Below are 21,202 nucleotides of genomic sequence, written 5' to 3'. Positions count from 1 at the left end.
TATCATGCTGCAACATGAGGTGATGGACGTGGATGAATGGCACAACAATGGGCCTCAGGATCTCGTCACGGTATCTCTGTGCATTCAAAATGCCATCAATAAAATGCACCTGTGTTCGTTGTCCATAACATACGCCTGCCCATACCATAACCCCACCGCCACCGATGGGCCACTCGATCCACAACGTTGACATCAGCAAACCGCTCACCCACATGACGCCATACACTCTGTCTGCCATCTGCCCTGTACAGTGAAAACCGGGATTCATCCGTGAAGAGAACACCTCTCCAATGTGCCAGACACCATAGAATGTGAGCATTTGCCCACTCAAGTCGGTTACGATGACGAACTTGCAGTCAGGTCGAGATCCCGATGAGGACGACGAGTATGCAGATGAGCTACCCTGAGACGGTTTCTTACAGTTTGTGCAGAAATTCTTTGGTTATGCAAACCAATTGTTGCAGCAGCTGTCCGGGTGTCTGGTCTCAGACGATCTTGGAGGTGAAGATGCTGGATGTGGAGGTCCTGGGCTGGTGTGGTTACACGTGGTTTGCGGTTGTCAGGCCGGTTGGATGTACTGCCAAATTCTCTGAAACACCTTTGGAGACAGCTCATGGTAGAGAAATGAACATTCAATTCACGGGCAACAGGTCTGGTGGACATTCCTGTAGTCAGCATGCCAATTGCACGCTCCCTCAAAACTTGCGACATCTGTGGCATTGTGCTGTGTGATAAAACGGCACATTTTAGAGTGGCCTTTTATTGTGGCCAGCCTAAGGCACACCTGTGCAATAATCATGCTGTCTAATCAGCATCTTGATATTCCACACCTGTGAGGTGGATGGATTATCTCGGCAAAGGAGAAGTGCTCACTAACACAGATTTAGACAGATTTGTGAACAATATTTGAGAGAAATAGGCCCTTTGTGTACATAGAAAAAGTCTTAGATCATTGAGTTTAGCTCATTAAAAATGGGGGCAAAAACAAAAGTGTTGCGTTTATAATTTTGTTCAGTGTATATATATATATATAGTCAGGGCTGTAAACCACCATAGATAATGAGGAGAAACAATTAGATGGTCAGTTAATGGGTTTAGTTATTTATGTTTAAACTTCTACAATTGGTCCCTCCAGTCTTGAATTTTCATTTACAGCCTATATAAAAATAGTGTGTGATTACAAGCAGCTCATAATTACCATTATTAATATTAATATAATTAAAGTGCTTGTGGTTAATTATATTCACAGTAACATGATCAGTGCAATATAAAGTGACCTAAAACTCTAATAGCCTTTCAGTAATTAACGTATTACCAAAGCATGTATTATTTATTTATTTATTTATTGTACAACAGACAACTCAAATTTAGGAGCTTATGTTTTTTCAGCTTTTTTTTTTTTTCAATCCCGATATGTGCGTGGAAGATTATGTATGCATATATCAATGCCCATTTTGTGCGTATGCAGCGTTTATACATCAGGCCCCTGGAGTCCATTGATTTCAGAATGCTTTGAGCAGGAACGGGATATCTCTGAGTCCGCTCCTCTTAAACATGGATTCCACACCTCATTTTGGTCTGTGCGACACACAGCTTGACGGTTTGACTTAGCCTACTCAGTGCCGGGTTTATTACATGCTCATATAAATGCAGATTCAACTTTAGCAGAGAAATGAGGAAATACTTTTTGATTTATATTTATTTAATAACTGTTTTGGACTTGGACATTATGCAGTGTGGTAGATAATGACATGCATCTTGACATATGACTATATTGCTTCCAAACGAAGCTATCTGTCCAGAGCAGAAAAAAGAACGAAAATACGAAAAGAACAAAGTAGGGATATATTTTTGTAACATTTTAAATTCTTATTTTATTCTTGACATAGCAATAAATCCATTTCGATGGGGGCCCCTTCACAAAGTTTTGCTTTAGGGCCCCCAGAAGTGTAGGACCGGCACTGAGCCTATTTGAAACATTTTTCGTTGTTGGAGACAAAATATATACGAACTGGGTATTTTTTGTCTAAAATGTAAATAACTAGATATAAATTACATGTTTATAGACTAACACTCTTGCTCATGTGATATTGCTTAAGTAAACATCCATTCTTCAGATTATGCACGAGAGACGTCACTGCCTCTGCTCCGGTGTGCAGCGTTGCTCTCATCTCAGTGGCCCCCAGTAGCCCGACACGATCTGTGATGAAATCAGTGTAACACAACCAGCTGTTCATATGCCATCTCCAATTCACCCGATATCTGACATGTATGCTCATGTATCATCTCTTACTCAGGCACATCTGGTCACTTCGCAGCGCATTCGAGCAGCAGGGTGAAGGACAGCCGCTGCGCTCCCTCCGCCCTCAATCACCCTCCGCTATTGGCCAGCGCGCACCGGCTTCATTATTCCAGTCTCACGGATGCGCGAGACACTCACTCAGCGCGCGGATGAGAGAGATTCACTTTGGGTTTATCGCTACGGGAGGGACCTGTTACTGAAGCCACTGGAACGCACGGCACATGCATGAGAGCGGCACTTGCGAGCGGCTCCCCGGTTTAGTTGGGGACGCAGGAGAGAAGCGCAGTGATGATGGGACGCTTTGGGAAGAAGGGACGATACTCCTGCTTTGGCGTCCTCACGGTCCTGGTTCTCCTGCTGCCCTATGCGATGGCTAGAGGTAAGAGAACTTAACTGTTTACGAAAGCCTAACGATATACTTTTATAGCCCCACATTTAGCTGTCCTGAAGAGTTCGTGGACTCTGAAGCTTCGTCGTATGAATATGTTTGCACTGGGTGATGGTCTATAATGACTGCATATTATGTTTTTTTAAGCAAGAGCAAGGCACGACTGTTCCAATTTCAATTGGACTTTGGAATGGAGAATGTGTAGTAGATGCTAATTTACGTAAAACTCCCTTCACGGCACGCATGTAAGCAATGCTCTCAGTCTCATCACTGTGCCAAACGCTTGAATAGGCATAAGCGACTGTAAAATCGAGTGCCGATGCAAAGGGAAATTTGCGCGCAATGCATCTAGTAAATGTCAGTAAAAATTATGAAATATCAGCTGTCTGGAAACCTTCTCATCATTTCGGTTTGAATGAAGCTTGTTTATTGGAGTGACCATACCAAGCGTGCGTGCCACGAGATGCGCAGCGCAACAGGCATGAAAGGCGCGCTGGTTCTACACCCGTCGTGTTCTTGATTGAAAAGCGCGTAACACTTTAATGAACAGTTATTTGTGTGTTTTATATATTTATTTATTATTGCTTAAATTACAAACAACTACGCGAATTAAGTGCGTACTTACTGTAAGTACGCTGCTGCTTAAATAGTTTTACTGTAAAATATTATAGTTTTGGAACTAAAAAGTCACGTTCGGACGCTTTAAGTAGGCTATTGTATTTTATTTCGATAGTTATTTATTCTTATTTTTCATCGGTTATTTACATGAGGGCGTTTTGTAACATTTTATGTTGTTTAGGTCATGGCTATTTCATTATTGAAGTGTCATATAGTGTTACTATGTTTATTTTTATTAGACATGGCTCATGGAAAGTAATTTTACTCATGTAATAGTTTAGCTCTTGTGTATAATTATACTTACAAAAAAGCAGTTTTAAGTTGGTATATTTACTATTTAACAGTACAGTAACGTTGTCACTGTATTTTTGTAATGGTGAGCTTCTGGCAACAGCTACCATTTTTGTCTTTACCATTTAACAGTTTTTTTAATGTTTCAGCATGCAAATTTTAGTGTAATGTGTGACTTAAAATCATGTGTTGGTGTCCTATCGTACTTTCATCAAGATTATTGTTGCATGTTCTTTTAAACGAAAGCAGAAGCAAGGCAGCAATTATCTTATGTTAAGAGTCATTGATTCTTAGTGAAGAGGTGGACAGTGCACTCAGACACACAGTACAATAACTATCATTAAGATGTTCAACCAAGATAGATTAATTGGATGTTTATAAACAAGTGTCCAATTAGCATTTCGTTAATTGCCCGTGCGTTTTTTCCCCCCTTCCGAATAAAGAGATCCTATGTGTGGCACCTGCAATTTGAAGTGATGCACTTAAAATAAATCTGATGATATGGATTGGACAATTTGAGGTTAATAGTCTTGTTATTAGTCAGGAGTGCTGTTATTATCTGAGGCACCCCTAAGGGCCACTTTTGAGATCTGTTTTGTGTATCCGTTCATATAGGCTCGCTGAGAGATTGAGATTGGGTTTATTCATATGAAACTGTGATTCTGAAATTCATGCATCATCCATTTATATCCTGGTTTGTTTGATATGCGATAAGAAGAGGTGCATTTAAAGTGTTAAATCCTAAAGATATGACTTTGAATCTGCATCAAATTCTGTAAATTAATCAATACAGAACATTCTATATCGTAAAATCCTCTGGTGTTTGCTGCCGAGAAACATCTGACCTCCTGATTTTATCGTCCCGTATGATAAACTATTTGAAAGTCTATTAGCAAATTAGCCCTCAGGATTTGAACCTCCTCCTTTCCTTAAACTATGGAAATCAGCTTGAACCGGCCTAACATTCATGATTAATGAGTTCTCCTCACCAGCATTAAGATGGTATTGCATAAGATATATCCGTTCCTCTCGGAGATACTGCTTTGTTGGTTCATTCAGAGAATTCATTAATATGCAAATGAAATCGTGTCGTTAAAATATCCAATCATCTGTCATGTTCACTTACACCGCCTCAAGCGCTCACATCATCTATTGTTTCACATCCACACTCAGAAATGCTCCGTACCTGTCAGAAAGAAGCTGTTATTGAAAACCATAAACAAACCCAAACTATTACGCCATTTGCCACATTGCCTGTGGTCAGAGCGTTAAATGTCATTTTCCTTTAATGTACTGTGTTTTTTTTTTTTTTTTTTTTTTTTTTAATAAAGTTGATGTGAGACACAGAACAGAAATGTTGCCCTGGGCAGTAGTAGATGGAGATGTAACTGTGCCCGATTCAGTGATAGAGGCGCACATGGTAATGAGTTCGAGTAGCTTTTGAAGTCTCCAGAGAGGTTCTCTGATGGCATGAGTTATGAATAAAGGCAGCGTGTTCCATCTGAACATAGGCAATGTTTAATTTACCATCCAGTATCTTTAGACAGACTCTCACAGTATGCTTTTTGACATCTGTGCACATATGAAGGAGAACCCTGATTCGAATCTGCAACGTAGGACATATTGTGGACGTTGTGTATCAGCTACATGATTGAGTATGAGCAATAGAACATTACTCAGGATATCTGTTAACGTTGATGCATTGCAGTGTCTACAAGTATCTCGTACTGTAACGGCAAGGCATACATTTCCCAGAATGCATCATTGATGTCCCCGGTGAAATGTTCTGAGAGCTTGTCATGAACCTGGTTGTTGGAGAGTATTTATGAGAGCGAGCGAGTGGAAAGGGCCAGGTCTGCTCATCCTCAGGGACTGGGAATGGAGCTGGATCAGAAGATGCTTGTTAGGATGATGGAATCCTCTTGTCAGTTGTCATAGGTGTAACATGGAACGCCAGCCCTTTTCCCTTTCCCTGGATTTTCAATACAAGGATAAGAAGCTTGTGCAGTGTTTATTCATATGTGTGAACAGGTGTTTGTGTAATTTCCCTCCGAGGATTGTGATTTGCTGTATAGTCTGTATGTTCAGCGTTTGCCGGTAAAACCCAACAAAGGTCACATTTAACCTTTCAAACACTCATAAATTTGTCAAAAGGAGGGAGGATCTTCGTAACCACATACATTTTCAATAACATGAGAGCAGCAGGGGTGGGTCCCGGTGGAGGCTGAGTTTGAGATTTTTGTGTTTGCTTGCATAATTTCCGTTTGAGAGTTATTTTTGTCTATGTTTATCCTACATTCTATACTGTCACTGTCAAACAATCCAGGTTTTCTGAATGTGGGTACTTAATTGGAGTTTCATCATTTTAGTGACAGGATCAAAAATAAACCCTCTCAAAGTGGCAAATATGAGTAAAGGTAAATTTAACCGCAACGCAAATTGTAAAAATGGTAGTTTGGCCAGTGTTGACGTAAGTGATGTGAACAATTCACATCGAACACATATAAACTATATAGAAAACATAATTGATTGCTGCATCTTGTGTCTTCTAACAGCTTTTACTTCAGCTGAACATTTTCCATCTGATGTTTATTTCAGATGCCTAAAGGTTGTTTTTTTTCCCTTCAGGACTCCATGTGGTGACACATATGTGGAACATTCCTCACATTAAGCCACCAAAACGGAAATATGAGGAACAAAATAATGATGTACTGTATCTTCATGCTTTTAGGTCCATTGCAGTTTCACAGAGAAATAGACTCATCTCGGGTGACACAATGACTTGCGCTGCTTGTCACTAATATTGAAGGAAAAACAGCCAATTATAAAAATATATAAATAAATGGTTATGGCTAAATGGTAATTTTGGACCCTGTGTACTTAACAATAACACCGTTACCCTTTTGGGTTGTGGAAGGTTGATGGGCCAAATTAGCAAATGTCCTGTGAAAGCATAAAATGTGGCCATCTCAAAAACATTACCTTACAGTTTCATTTAGCCATATGGATATTTGTGTAGCTCTGAAAGTATCGCCATTCAATTTTCCTGGCACCACAGTTCCTTTTCCCAAGTGGCCTTGTTTTCCGTTTCTCCATCTTCATTTGTGTCTCCTCAGAGTGCTTTTGAGAGAGTACTGAATGAAGAGACTTTGAGATTGCTGTCCTTCCTCCATTGACCCTGGGATTCACCACAATGGCATAACTCGCACCATTAACCGTGAAATCTTGAGAATGAGTGCATTCCTTTTTCTTCCTCTGCCTTAACTCTATTGATCTTTTCAGCATGCACACATACCTCTCCAGGTGCTCTAAATGTTTTGGACTATCCTCCATATAATACTTTTCCAGAAAGGAAAAGATTATCGATAAGTACAGTATCAATAGGCAGTTAGTTAGGGCGTAAAATGATGGTGCCAAAGTAAGGGGAAAGTGTATTATCTGGTCATTTAAAATAATCTTTTGGGTTCTGCTGCATTCTGACCCAATTCAAAATCTTGATGATTTGTGTTTTTTACAGTTGGAAATGCAATAATGACAAATTAACAGGCACTCACACAAACACACACGCACTGTAATGACTGTTTGATGGATAACATCAACCTCTATGCAGTAATCACACAAATGTAAACTAGTTTAATGTATTCTCCCCTCATTACCCCACTGTGACAGATGTCTGCTATTGGTCATTGTATTTGAAAAATGATCCGACAAGTCTCTTTGATGTAAATCGATACTGCTCCCAAATATGAATATTTCATGTTTTAATAATCAATTGCAACATTGACAGAGATGTAAGAGCTTGTCTGTAATAAAATATAATGCAATTTAATCTCGGAGGTTGCGTTGGCTGTGCTGTCATTGAGCAGTGTTCTGATTGGCCCATGGGCAGTATTGATCACTGTGAGACAGGCAACATGAGCAAGCAAAACTAGTTGAACGAGCTTGTCCCTTTTTTTCATTTGTGCATGAATCGTATGTATCGTCATTGGAATGTGATACTATCTTGTGACATATCATAAAATACTGTGTAAAGAATATATCAGTGGCATGTTTACAATAGTTGGAGGTACTGAAGCTTACATTGGGTGAACATGGGGTAGATCCATTACTTTAATGCTTTAGAAATGGCCTTCCTGACTGACAAGACTAGTTTAGACTAGAATGAATTTCCTTGCTGGTCCAGCCTGGTTTATGCTGGTTAAATGCAGGTTTATGCTGGTTAGACACTTTTTTATGTTAGTTAAACGCAGGTTTATATTGGTTAGCTGCTGATTTTTGCTATTAGATGCTGCTTTATGCTGGTTAAATGCTGATTTATGCTGGTAAGGTGCAGGTTAAGTGTTGGTTTATTTTGGTTAGACGATGGTTTATCTGAGGGACCTTGGCAGTCAGAACCACTGTTAAGAATATTTCCTTCAGACATTTCACACTCTCATATATGGAAGCTTGTGTCCGCCACAAAATAAAACAATTGAAAAGATAATTGCGACTTTTTATCTCACAAATGCGAGCTTATATCTCGCAATTCAAACTTATTTTCTCACAATTGTGAGATGTAAACTCACAATTGCGAGTTATAAAGTCCAATTTTGAGGGAAAAAAGACAATTTTTCTCAGAATTGCAAGTTTATATCTCACAATTCTGACTTTATAACTCGCAATTGCGAGTTTATATGGGTTTAAGATGTAAACTCGCAGTTGCGAGAAAAAAGTCAGAATTGTGAGATAAAAAGTCCCAATTACCTTTTTTATTTTTTTTTCTGTGGCGGAAACAAGTTTCCTCATATCAAACATTAATACACTCATTAAATATTCAGTTTTGGTAACAAGTCATAAGTCTACAAGATGTTTTTCGTATTTGTACAAAAAATTGCTTTTTGTGGTTCTTGTGCACAATTCCCTGATATGTACTGTGCAGTGAATCTGCCCACTGTTCTTGACAGAAAGCCTCCAGCTACTGCAAGTTCTTTGGTTTTCCCAGTGTGCTCTGCATATTTGAGCTCTCATCACTAGCTTGGTGAAATTGAGGTCCAGTTTTGCCATTTAGGACAAATAAGGCACTCACAAACAACTTCACATCACAAAAAGAGTCAACAAATTCAATTTGAAACAGGATAATTGTTCTATCGGCTTGTTGAATGTACTTAAATATCAGTTATCTAGATTCTTCAGCACAGTGCAAAAATAAAAATAAAACAGCTAAATAATACTAAATATTTAGCAGATTTTGCCTGTCAAATGTTAACTTATGAGCACTGCTGTACCATCATGATCTAATATTCACTCATACCCTTGAATTTCATTAAAACTATAGCCCTTTTTTAAATAATGAATGTGTCACTATATAATATGATTCGATCTTCTTTCTCATTTCATACATATGTTCTTGAGGCCACTCATAGGATGTGCTCTGTGTACCGTGACCAACGGAGGAGAGTGCCACGTTCTTATGTGCATGCATTTTTCATTCTCACACACACACACACACACGCACGCACGCAGGCCGTGTACAGTGAAGGGCTCGCTTCGTCTGCATGTTGATGTATGGTCAGCAGTGTCGGTGTAAAAATCTGCTGGTGCTTCACGCCTCTGTGACTCACTGCTTGTAAAAGAGCCGGAGAGCTGCACAAACCAGGTGTTTTGTGAAAAACACTCACACTCACAGCACAGAGCCAGCTAGAAACAGACACTTTTTTTTCCTCACATACTGTTTTTCCGCTCAATGAAAAGTAGTTAATTTTCTTTACAGCCCTTTTAACTTCAGTGTGGGTTTAAAATATTGTCCTCATTAGATTTTGGGTTGCCTCCCACTGTGGAATTGCAAATGTTCCTCGGAAGCACATTGTCTTCTCAATCTCGTTTGAGAATAGTAGAGAAAAATGCTTTTTGCGCACTGCATTTTAAATTTTTCGGGGGCACATTAAGAAATATCCACTTGATTGAATGAGCTCTTTGCTGGGCAGGACACAGCTGGGAAGTGTGATGTTTTGGTACCATATCAGTTGTTTTTATTTTTTTATTTTTTATTTTTTTTATTTTAAGTATTAATAACATTGTTAAATGTTATCTTTAGTAAATCTCAAAATAAATGTTTTCATACTGTACATTATAATGTTGTGAACTTGTGATGTTATGAACGATTTTAGTTTTTAGTGTTTTATTTTATTGTAGACAAATTAGTGTAAAATGTATATATCGACCATTTATTTCAAACTGCCGATATTAAAAAAAATAAATAATGCTTGACTTTTAAATTCAACAAAGAAGTAAATGTATTGATTTGTAATTTAAACTAAATTAGTATATACATGACTTTTGTATGTAGATATATTTTTTACTAAACTAATTTCTTACTACTGTTTCACTGGCTGCTCGCATTATATTTTAGCTTTTGTGCTTAAATAATCACCATAGTTGTCGTAAGTTAAGGTTAAAAGTTAAGGTTAAATTGCCATAAGTTAAGGTGTTTCTGTGCTACATCCAAATTCTGTGTGGTAATCCAATGCTTTGTTTTCTGTCGGTTTTGATTTCTGTGCCACTTTTTTCGTCAAACACACCATTATAAGTGTATAGTATATGTTGTTGTGCTCCCTCAAACACAATAGTGAAACTGTCAATGAGCCTGAGCTTTAGCACCTTAAGCAGTTAGTGGTTAGTACAGCTTGCTACAGCGCAGAGGGTTCCCTGAATGCTACACACCTAGTGTGTGATTCAACAGGGCTAAGTGGTTGACATCACATATACTTGTTCCTGCACCTTACTATTCCTCTCTGATAGCCTACTATACGTACACACTCACACACTCTCTCTCTCAAGGTCTCACTCTTTGTCCTCCCATCCATCACTTCACACACATATTATACTTTAATATTCCGCTTTCTATAAATTTCTGTTCTGTCTTCACGTTCCCCCTCTGTCCTGCCCTTACAAATCTCGGCTCTTTCACACACACTTATGACCTGTGGGAGAGAAAACCCAGGCGAATAAAAAAAGAAATACTTCATGGTCACACATCAGGACACCGGATGGCTGCAGTATGATAATCTGGCATTAACAAATGAAAATGACGACCCTGAGACTGGGTGGCTCACTGTGGCCGATGCACCTGTGGTCAGCGCAGTCTTTTATTTTCCAATTAGCGAAAGAAAGGTGAGACGAAGCCTGCCAGGGTCTCTCTCGTCAAGAAAATGTGCGGTCTCCCGCTTTAGCTGTTCCTTCCGCTCCCTCATATAATTCCGTTCTGCGATTTACATGCAAATGAGAGCAAATGACTATTCATTCAGAAGTGAAATTGGGAATGTGCATGCTAATGCTAAGAGACCACCATCATAATCTTTGTTCCCCATGTTACTTGACGCATCAACGGGATGTGAGTATTTTCCTCCAGTGCGAAGAAATAAAATGCCACTTTAACTTTAAAAGCACAATAACAAACAGTGACAGAAATCATAGGTACAGGATGACATTGGGAGAAAAATATCTACCACTCCGCTAATCGTTACCCACAATTCCTCATCTCGCTCTCTCTCTCTCTCTCTCTCTCTCTCTCTCTCTCTCTCTCTCTCTCTCTCTCTCTCTCTCTCTCTCTCTCTCTCTCTCTCTCTCTCTCTCTCTCTCTCTCTCCCTCTCCCTCTCCCTCTCCCATTCTGCAACGCATTGGGTAATTCAGCCTGAGAATGACACAAGTGATTGCAATCTCACCATCCATGAAACAACATGAATGCTGCCTAATCATACTTCATATGTATATTAAGTGTGTTTATGTGTGTGCTTCAGATTTATTTGATCTATTCATATAGGTGCTCTAAGGAATTTGGCAATGATCATTGTGTTGAGTGTATTTCTATATCATCATTTGGACAGTGCAGGTCAAAGGTCATGCCACATAAATCAATGTCTATGCAGTGAGCTTTATAGCCTCACTGTGAGTCTATGCTTGGATGTATATTATTAAGGCAAGCAGGAGGAGAAAAAAACGCAGCAAAGCGCGATAAACGCTGTCATTTTCATCTCTTGTTTAAAAGCGGATACCTGCTTTTTGGGAACGCAATTGTGTGAAACAGTTCTGGGAGGTAACCATACCCTTCTATTTTGATGACAGGCTCAGGCATTTCAGAATGGCCAAACCAACATTTGAGATGCTGTGCAAAAATTGACTAACTGGTTAGTCCAGTTATCCTATAACATCCTCTATTGTGACATAGTCATGAGTTTTTTGTTGAGCATCTTGAAATTTATTTGGTAAATGTCGGCTAAATAATTTCTGAAAAAGAAGTTATCCACCTCAGTTGTAAAAAATGTATTTGTATTTGTAAAAGTTAAAAGTAAAAAGAGAAAAAATATATAAAATGAAAAGATATTTTTAATAAAATATATTTCATAGAATAAAATATAAACCATGATTATTTTGCACTAATTCTGTGGGCCCTATTTTAACGATCTAAGTGCATGGTCTAAAGCGCACGGTGCAAGTGCACTTAGGTCGCGTCAGAATCCACTTTTTCTAGTTTAACGACGGGAAAAATGGTCGGTGCACCCTGCGCATGGTCTAAAAGGGTTGCCCTTTTTCTCTTAATGAGTAATGGGTGTGTTTTGGGTGCAATAAACCAATCAGAGTCTCCCATTCCCTTTAAAAGCCAGTTGCACTCGCGCCATGGCGGATTGCTATTTACATGGCGGAATTTGCAAGCGGAAAACGGATCTGCTCGTGTGCGAGGTTAAAGCGCGCATGCAGACCATCTACGGGACAAAGTGTACATGCGTTGTGGACCCGCCTATAGGCACACATTACTAATGCGCTCTTTAAATAACAAAAATATTGTGCCATTGACTTTAAACCAGGTTTCAGTTGGTCAGTGGCGCAGTCTATTTCAGTTGCCTCAAAATAGCAATGAGCCAATGTTTTCAGACCAGCACGCCCATGGGCGCACAAATGGGTGCAAATGCATTTGCTATTTAAACAACGTGGCGCAGGACCTGAAAATGATAACTGCGTCGGGCTGAAACTAGCAAAAAACACTTGCGTCGCGCCTGGCGGGCTCTATGTCACCAATTAAAAAACAAAACAAAAACATAAATGCAAAATATAATTTAATAATATAATATAATTAATCTGTATACATAATATGACTGTTTTCATTTTTTTCAAAACCATATTTTACATATTTTCAGTGTCTTACGCCATGAACACTGGGTTTTAGGATGTTATGTTAAGTAAGAAGTAGTTTATTTTTATGTATTTTTTTTTTCCCCCTAAAAATATATAGTATAAAATCCCCACTCTCTATGCCAGCATTTTGCTCTTTGAGTGGTGTACCCAGGCTACCTGGCTGCATCACCGCAATGCTCAGCATGCATATTTTATAAGAGTTTTTACAACTGAGTGATGAGGTTGCCTTCCATGTCAAATAGCCATCGGTAGTAGCTCACTCTGTTCTGTGCAGCTGTCAGATTGGTAAGAGGTCTAAGTCAGTGTGAACGCAAGAGGGAGAGGGGGTTTCATCAGTAGCATGCTTCAAAGGAAGCCGAATGCAGGAAGAGACCTTCGTGTTTAGATTACTCTTTAAATTTCTAAACAGCACACCTGCATCACCCGAGGCCACAATGACCTTGGATGGTCTGTTCAAGTTTGAAATGTGTTTGAAACCTGTCATGCTCACAATATCAAAAATTAGTTTTAACCTTTAATGATCACAGTTGCTTCCATGCATGTATATCAAGTTTTATTTATTTAAATAGATTAATGATTCACAAAGTCGATTCTAGAGAAATTTCAGAAACATTTGCATTTCATTGCTGCCTTAACAATATACTGTACACATCCAAGCATAGACCCACAGTGGGGCTCCAAAGCTCACTGTTCGCTAATTGATTTATATGGCATGACCTTTGACCTGCACTGTCCAAGTGATATTGTTCTTATTACTCAGAATGACATTGTAAACGCTTCTAGAATCTCCACAAAACATGTAATTGAATCTGGCAGGTCTTGCAGTGCATTTGCTGTTCTCTGTGTCATCTCTTTGTCTCATTGTTCATGCTTTTTCTCTCAGACACTTCAAGCAAAATAACCACACTGATTGTGATCTTTATAAAAGAAAAGCAAGAGACCTAAACATGAAGAGAAAGAGAAAAAGGGATGGAGCAAGTGAGAGTGAGTTGAAAGTAATAGACTGGAAGAATCGATTGCGGGGAGCTACAGCAGAAGACATTAGAGAAGAATCATGCTCACCAGCACTCTTCCCCCTGGCTTCTTTTTGTTATTTTCTTCTAGTTTGGAGACCTCTCTCTTTTCTCTCTCCCTCTCTTTTCCCTTGTCTCTTTCACACATCCTTCCCTTTCTTCGTTTCCTAAAGTCGGTTTGCATCAGGGACCAATTAAATGCAGCCGTACGTCTCTCAGCTCTGAGCCTCTGCTGCACACTTCCTGTCCAAACTGAATCTATAATCGGGCTATAATTTGACTGTGTGGACTCCAGTCTAATCTAGTCCCCCAATAAGCATCTTCACCAGCACCCATTAATTCAGAACAACCTAATGATGCTCCTCGCAGTCATACGATTTACTGAACACAATGAGCACAAATCTGATTGTTTATTCCACCAGCACACCATGTCTCCCCTTGTCATGACAAAAAGCAATCAATTGTGTCTATTAAAAGGTTTATTTATAGAGATGTTTAGGGAGATGTTCCAAGGAATGTGTGAACAGGTTGTGGGTAGAGATATGACTAGAGATGGAAAACATAGATGCTGCATTAGTAACTGTTGCTAATTACCATGATATATCAGTGCATCTGCCATATTGGAAAGATCAAAACCTGCTTATAAACACATGCTAGAGAATTAAGAATTCACACACACACACACACACACACACACACAATTTTAGACCTGGCAGGACGACAACCATTATGGAGTATATATCCCAGTACCTGCGTGACTCGTCATATACATAAACAGAGAGAAGTACCAGATGTCTCTCCTAAAATTCCTTAGGAGAAATAAAAGTAGACACAAGTGAGACATGAGAAAGTTCTAAGAGAAAGAAGTCCAAAATGAGAATGGGCTGTGAGAAGCATGAGAGATCGCTTTATTGTCTTGCAGAGGATGCTGTTTTTATTATTATTATTATTTTTTGACATTGGGTTTTTCCACCTTTAATGGACAGGATATAGGAGGAGAGACAGGAAACAATGGGAGAGGTGAGATGGGAACAGGAGCAGGAAAGTACTTTTAGCTGGGACTCGAACTCATGCTGTCTGAGATGCAGTTGTGTCTCGATGTCGATGTGTTGTTCACAAGGCTATGGCTCTGAAAGAGGTTTCTCTTAAGTTCAGGATACTAAATGGTAATTCTCATATGTCTCATTTAGATATCAGCTTTGTCTTCAGGTCTCTCATATTTTTCTCCTTACCTAGAGACACTGTAGCGCTCACATTTGTCTCCTCTAAAGTTCAGAAGAGATCTCAACAACTTTTCAAATCTAATATCTCAGTATTAACTAAAAGATTTCTACCATATAATATGGGTCAATAATAAAATTGGTCAAGGATTGTGTCGTAAACCATTTAATGCCTTTCAGCAAAGAAAGCTCCAGGGTTACTGTTCCTGTAGTAAGACCTCTGTTTTGATAAAGGTATCAGGTACATTAATATTTCCAAGAACAAATGTGCTCAATGAGCATAAACTTTACAGCTCTATTATTTTATTGTGTCTCAGCAATTAAGAGTAATGTTAATCTTATTTCTGCATTTCACTCTTAATATAGGCTTAAACTCTTAATTTATGGATTGTTTTTTTACTTTAGTGCCTTTCAAGTACTTGACTTGATGCACAATTTGTAAAGTTGTTGAGGTCTTTAACAGAGATAAATTAAACTTATAAAAGATAAATGTGAGAGCTCTAGCTGAGAAAAGTCTGAGCCTATGTGTGATGTTGTTGAGGTTTCTTCTGAAACTATAGAGGAGACAAATGTGAGCGATCCAGTGTCCCTAGCTAAGGAGAAAAATATGAGCACAGTGTGTGATCTAAAACTTTAAAGGAGACCATTGTGAGACTGTTAGCGTTTTTGTCTCAGGAGACAAGTGTGAGAAGCAGGAGACTCAAGCAAAAGTCTCCATTTGATGTTAAAGTAACCTCATTTATGTCTAGGAGAAACATTTGAGATGTTTTTATTCCTCTGGGGATACAAGACAAGTCCTACTGTGAAATTACTGTGCAAGTAATGACATTATTAACCTCATAACCTGGAATATAGTACTATAATTTCATACTATACTATAATTCTGAAGCCTAAAAACAATCGCCACAATTAAAAAGCTAAAGGTGGGCTATAAACGAACTACACCACAGTCCCTCGACTTCAAAGTCACCACCACTAAACTTCCGACGACTCTTTCAGTTTTTATCTAAAAAAGCATTTTCCCTGAAAGTTTGAGTTAGAATAGTTAATAAGTGCACAATTATAAGCATAATGAGGCTGTAAAAGTGGACTGCACTTGTCTGTTCTGTGTGATGACATTTAATGTCTCTGACAGCCTCTAGGCCTATTTAGCCACTTGTTAGCAACCGCATTTTTCAAGACATTGAACAGCTTAAAAAATCATGAGTGGGGTAATACTGATGCATTTTATGTCGAATGAATAAAACATGAAAGTGTCTTGATCTTGTGTTCACCACAGACCTTATTTCAGCCATTTAACCAAAAACCCATTAAAAAAAAAATATTGACTTCGGGATAATGGAACTGGCAAAGCTAAAATTCTAACTATTATTGACCGTGCGCGAAGTGGGAAAAAAGTGCCGGTACGCAAGAAAAAGTGAGGGTACACTACAGATTAAAATATAGAAGTGCCAGTACTGCATACCGGTGTGTACTGGCCCACTTTGAGCACTCCAGTCACTAGAAAATTTTGAGTTAGGGAGGTTAGAAATTTTTTACAGTGTACAAAAAATTATGTTTTGATCTCAGGTAGCATTACGCCGTGAATTAAGCTGAAATGAGAGTTGAATTCCTAGTACTGTTGTGCTTTTCAACAAGGTCTTCAACCCTAGATTGCTCTAGTGGGATGTTCCTTGTAATCAGTGTACGGTAAGTCAGTTTAGATAAAGTGTTTGCTAAATGACAAGTACCTTTGTTGTGAACGAGTGTTCCTTATGTAACAGAGCCCCATATTTCGCTGCATCTTCTGGAACATCGGTTGCAGGAGGTGTAGAAATGCTTTTGGTGAGTAATGTTTTGGAAATTGACTTGACATACGTGATCCAAGTCTGCGTAGACGAGTTTTGACAATGCTGTAGCAGCCTGACTTTGAACCTTCCCATAAAACTCATAACTTTACCTGTTTGTGCACCACTTTATCTATTTCCCAGGGGTTCTTCTGCATTTCACTCCATCACGTGGCATTTTCAAAGAGAGATGCGCTTGTAAGAGTGTCTGTGTGAAAACATTCACACACACATATACACTGATATGAATACATAAATACACCCACATACGTGTCTTCTCCATCTCTCTCCTCATTTGATCGCTGCAGATTTTAAATTGGTGTCACTCTGCTCTCGCGCTCTTCGCTCCATTTAAGGAGAGAATGATGGGTATGCGAGTGTGTGTGTCTGTATGTGCGTGCCCTATCCGTCCTGCTCTTCTTCGCCTCTCTTAATTCCACATTACGTTAATGGCGTCTTTTTCTTGCTCGGTAGTGCAGGGCAATCCTGGGAAGAGAGGAGGCCAGCTAATGAAAAGGTAATGACATGCCGTCCACTGTCATAATGGCCAATTATCTCCCTCTCAGATTCCGGCAACACATAGAGTGCTCAGTTCCCACTGTCTGTCTCACCCTGTAGATACTTTAATGAGCACTTAACGTCCCTCTTTTTCTCATTTTGCTCATCATTCAAGTGTTTTCATCCAGTATTGTCATAGCTAGATCTTTGGAGCGGTGTGTGTACGAGTGTGCGCTTACCTGTGTGCGTATGTACCTTTAGGATGAGTTACGAGGGGTGAATGAGGTACACAGATTGCTCTTGAGGTAAAGTACCAATGTTTCATTTGAACGTAAGATGGGCTTGAGCTCAGTCTGACATTATCATGTGTCGTCAATCAGCCAGTGACTGTTAATCAGGGAGATTTTAGACGACATTAAAATTAGCTTATTACAATAGTCTCTGGAATACTTTATTCTGATTGGTTAACCACAGCATTCAGCTGTCATAATTACTAATATTCGGCATCACCCATGGCAACTTTGTACTGTATTTCAGCCTGCACTACTTTCACGTCCCTTATGACACCATTGACTCTTTTGTACAAATGCAACAGCTTGTGTCTCAGTTATCATTCATACGGGAAATTTTTAAATATTGTATACGTTTTATTTTCATGTATTTACTTTAAATGTATTTAAAAATATATAGTTTAATTTAATAATGCATACACAAAATAATGTATTACAGTTTTTACCAACTGCTTACACACAAAATCTTTTCATGTCAACACGATTTTTGAAACCTCTCACTCAAAGTGCAAAACTACATGCCAAATCTTCAAAACTTAAGCTATTTCTCAGCCTTTGACTCAGTTTTCAATTGCATAAAACACTTTTTGCAAAACACTACACACAATTCTCTACCTAAAACACAAAGATCTATCAGGAAGTGACTTGCTTTCCTTTTCCAAACACAACCAATCAAAATGCTACACTTATTCACCAGGTCACACAGACACACTCCTCACATGTGCAAACACTAATTGCTTAACTGATCACTAACCAATCACTGCTTTACTGTAGTATAGGCCTAATAACACACAATTGTGTTATTTACTGTATTCTAAAGAATATACTTTTGGTTTACAGTACATATGTTTATGGTTTTGTTGTATGCTACTGTAAACAACAATAATGTTAGACCTAATAAATATTTTCTGTTTCTACATTGCATTGGTGTTTACAGTGTACTTGTTACATCAGATTACTTTCACTGTAGAACATTGTATTGAAATGTAGATATAAGCCTATGAAAGACCAAAGAGCTTTAGATTTAGAACAGCAGTGTTTACATGGTATATCCAAAAAATGTATTATTATGAAAGAAGTGTTTGCCATTTGAAGCAAATGCTTCATTCTGACATGTGTTTATGGCATTTTGAATGCAGTGTTGCATTTTGAAGGAGATGTGAGGCATTTTGCATTTTGTGTGTGCAGTTTTGAGAATTGTGTGTTTTGAAAAAAGGAGACTTAGTTTTGAAAACGTGTGTAAGCAATTGGTAAAAACTGTATTTTCTATGTAAGCAGTAGTCACACTTGTATATATTATATTATATTATATTATATTATATTATATTATATTATATTATATTATATTATATTATATTATATTAATCATATGATAATATTATATTGAAAAATACCTCAAATGACTTAAGTATAAGTAATAGGACTTAATTTATAAATGTACTTAAAAACAGTAACAGAGTTAAAAAAATTTTTTTTGTTATTGTCTCCCATTGGGAGCTACACAAACCATAGTAATAGTTTATCCTGCAGATATACACACAAGTAAATATTAGCATTTTCCCAAACACACCGCACTTACAACGCCTCCAGGTTTGCACAGAGCTGCTCATAAATTTAGATTCTGAGAAGTGAAAAACAGAGAGCAGATAAAGATTGCTGCTCTCAATCACACTGCGTGTGTCTCCTTGAATGTATATATATATGTGTTTGTGTGAGTTAAGGAGAATGAATGGTTACACACGGCCCTGCTGGTAAACTGCTGTTTTTATGGCGTTTTGCTCTCGGTGCAGGCGCAGTCAAACCTAGCCCTCCGGCTGCTGTTCTGTTATTACACTGCGGCGGCTGCCCTCGCATCCTCATAGACCTCAGCGCACAGCCGAGAATTCAGCTTAACCACATCAGGCCATTAAAACACACCTATAACTGACTAATAGTGGCCATTACAAGTATCCTTTGGACGAGTAAAATAATAGCATCTATAAATCAGCGCTTACTGTGACATTCCATGCCTGTGGCAGACAATCTGGGGAAAAAAGCTAAGAGAAAAGAAGAATATTAAGCGCTTGCATTTTCGCCCATGTTTGATTACTTTACACAATGTAATGCCTCTAGGCATAATAATAATAATGAATCAGGTTGATTACAGAGTGGCAACCGTAGTGTCTGTGATCCCATTGTGTGACGGGAACAGAACATATGAGTCTATCCTGACCATGCGGTCTGTGAGATTTTAAATGAAGCTTCCTCAGCTGCAGAGAAGTCAATACTGCCCATAGCTCGTCTCATTCCGCGTCACGCCGATGCAATTTACAGAGTCAATTTAAATGTCAGAGGCACACAGCATGGCCAAAACCGCTCTGGTAATGTCATTAGGATCGAGTGAGTTACCGCAGTGCATCTCTGTAGTATGGAAGGTGAGGGACGTGACCCCGCTCCAGGTGTCTGCTAAGGCTGCACTGCATCATTTCCTTTTTGGCCGGCTGTTTTTTTTTTTTTTTTTTTTTTTAGCTTGCGAGGAGAGGTTTGGAAAGTTTTCCCAGGCACAAGATAGATAGGGTTGGATGGCCTTTGACATAATGTGCGAAAATTGTAAAGTGGACATGTTCCTGTAATTGCCTGTTGAGAAACGCCAGAAATTCAAGTCCGACAGCTACAATGCCAAACCAAGATAGTTTAGTTGTATCAATAGTGGCAGGGTTGTCATCATGGCATTAGAATTAAATTGGCCACAAATACACAGGAAGTTGAACTAGAATCTATCTGTCTGTTTATCTCTCTATCTGTTGTTCTATCTATCATTCTGTTGTTCTCTGTCGTTCCTCTGTAGGTCTGTTTGGCATATACTGTAAACTTCAAGGTTTTTAAAACTTTTTACACTTTAACCTTGGTTTTTGTTATATTCATTTCTTTGAATTTGGATTCTAATTTAACCTAATTGTACATTCAAAATCAAAGTAAAATTCTGAATCCTGTTTCAGGAATTTATTTGAATTTTAAAAGGCATTCTCAATTCAATTCTTAATGGCCTATTTTCATCCCAGCCCCCATGAATTTAAGCAACGACTCTCATTACTAGAACATGTGAGTATTGAATCTGCAACAAGTGTACAGTAGGAGTTTTCTTGAAGAACTTTCGGGAAGCATCTACAAACAAGCTTTGATGTGCCCTAACATACCTTGATTTACTCCACTACTTCTCTCTCTCTCTTTTCATCTCTTCCCTCCGAAAGTCTGTCTTTTTCCCTCCATGCTTACTCATCCTCTACTGGTAGCTCTGCATTAACCTCTCTATAGTGCTTCTGGAATGAGGGTTGGGAACTGGGGAAGTGCCATAGCTCCCCAGGTTTCTGTGGTATTCTGCCCTGAATACTCAGCTCCTAAACCTTAGAGATGAAGCCTTCATGTGTCGAAGAGACCTTTGATCTTCTGGGGTCTCTCCCCAGGTAGATTGCTTGCCATGTCAGACCTCTTGAAGTTTGAAGGGGGTTATTACGAGAAGAAAGCTAAATATGAGATGGGACCAGAATGTTTTCCAGTTTAAGACTTTGCTCAAACTTGTTCATCCCTGTTTTCTCACGGTTCCTCCT

The 21,202-nt window shown here is 38.8% G+C and overlaps 1 protein-coding gene across 2 annotated transcripts in view; it reads left to right on the top strand.

The window, feature by feature from the left end:
- Positions 1–21,202, top strand: part of unc5da (unc-5 netrin receptor Da) — a 231,989-nt gene that overhangs the window by 3,609 nt on the left and 207,178 nt on the right. For both annotated transcript variants that reach the window (XR_013824019.1, XM_079898688.1), the window contains exon 3: positions 2,298–2,681. Coding sequence is in view for 1 of the 2 variants with exons in the window: in XM_079898688.1 (XP_079754814.1) it covers positions 2,591–2,681 (91 nt within the window). In the remaining variant the exon portion in view is untranslated. The remainder of the gene's footprint in view (positions 1–2,297; positions 2,682–21,202) is intronic.

This window comes from Squalius cephalus (assembly GCF_949319135.1).
Source record: "Squalius cephalus genome assembly, chromosome: 17".
Lineage (NCBI taxonomy): Eukaryota > Metazoa > Chordata > Actinopteri > Cypriniformes > Leuciscidae > Squalius > Squalius cephalus.
The sequence above is the reverse complement of the archived record's forward strand: the minus strand, read 5'-3'. Positions and strand labels throughout refer to the sequence as shown.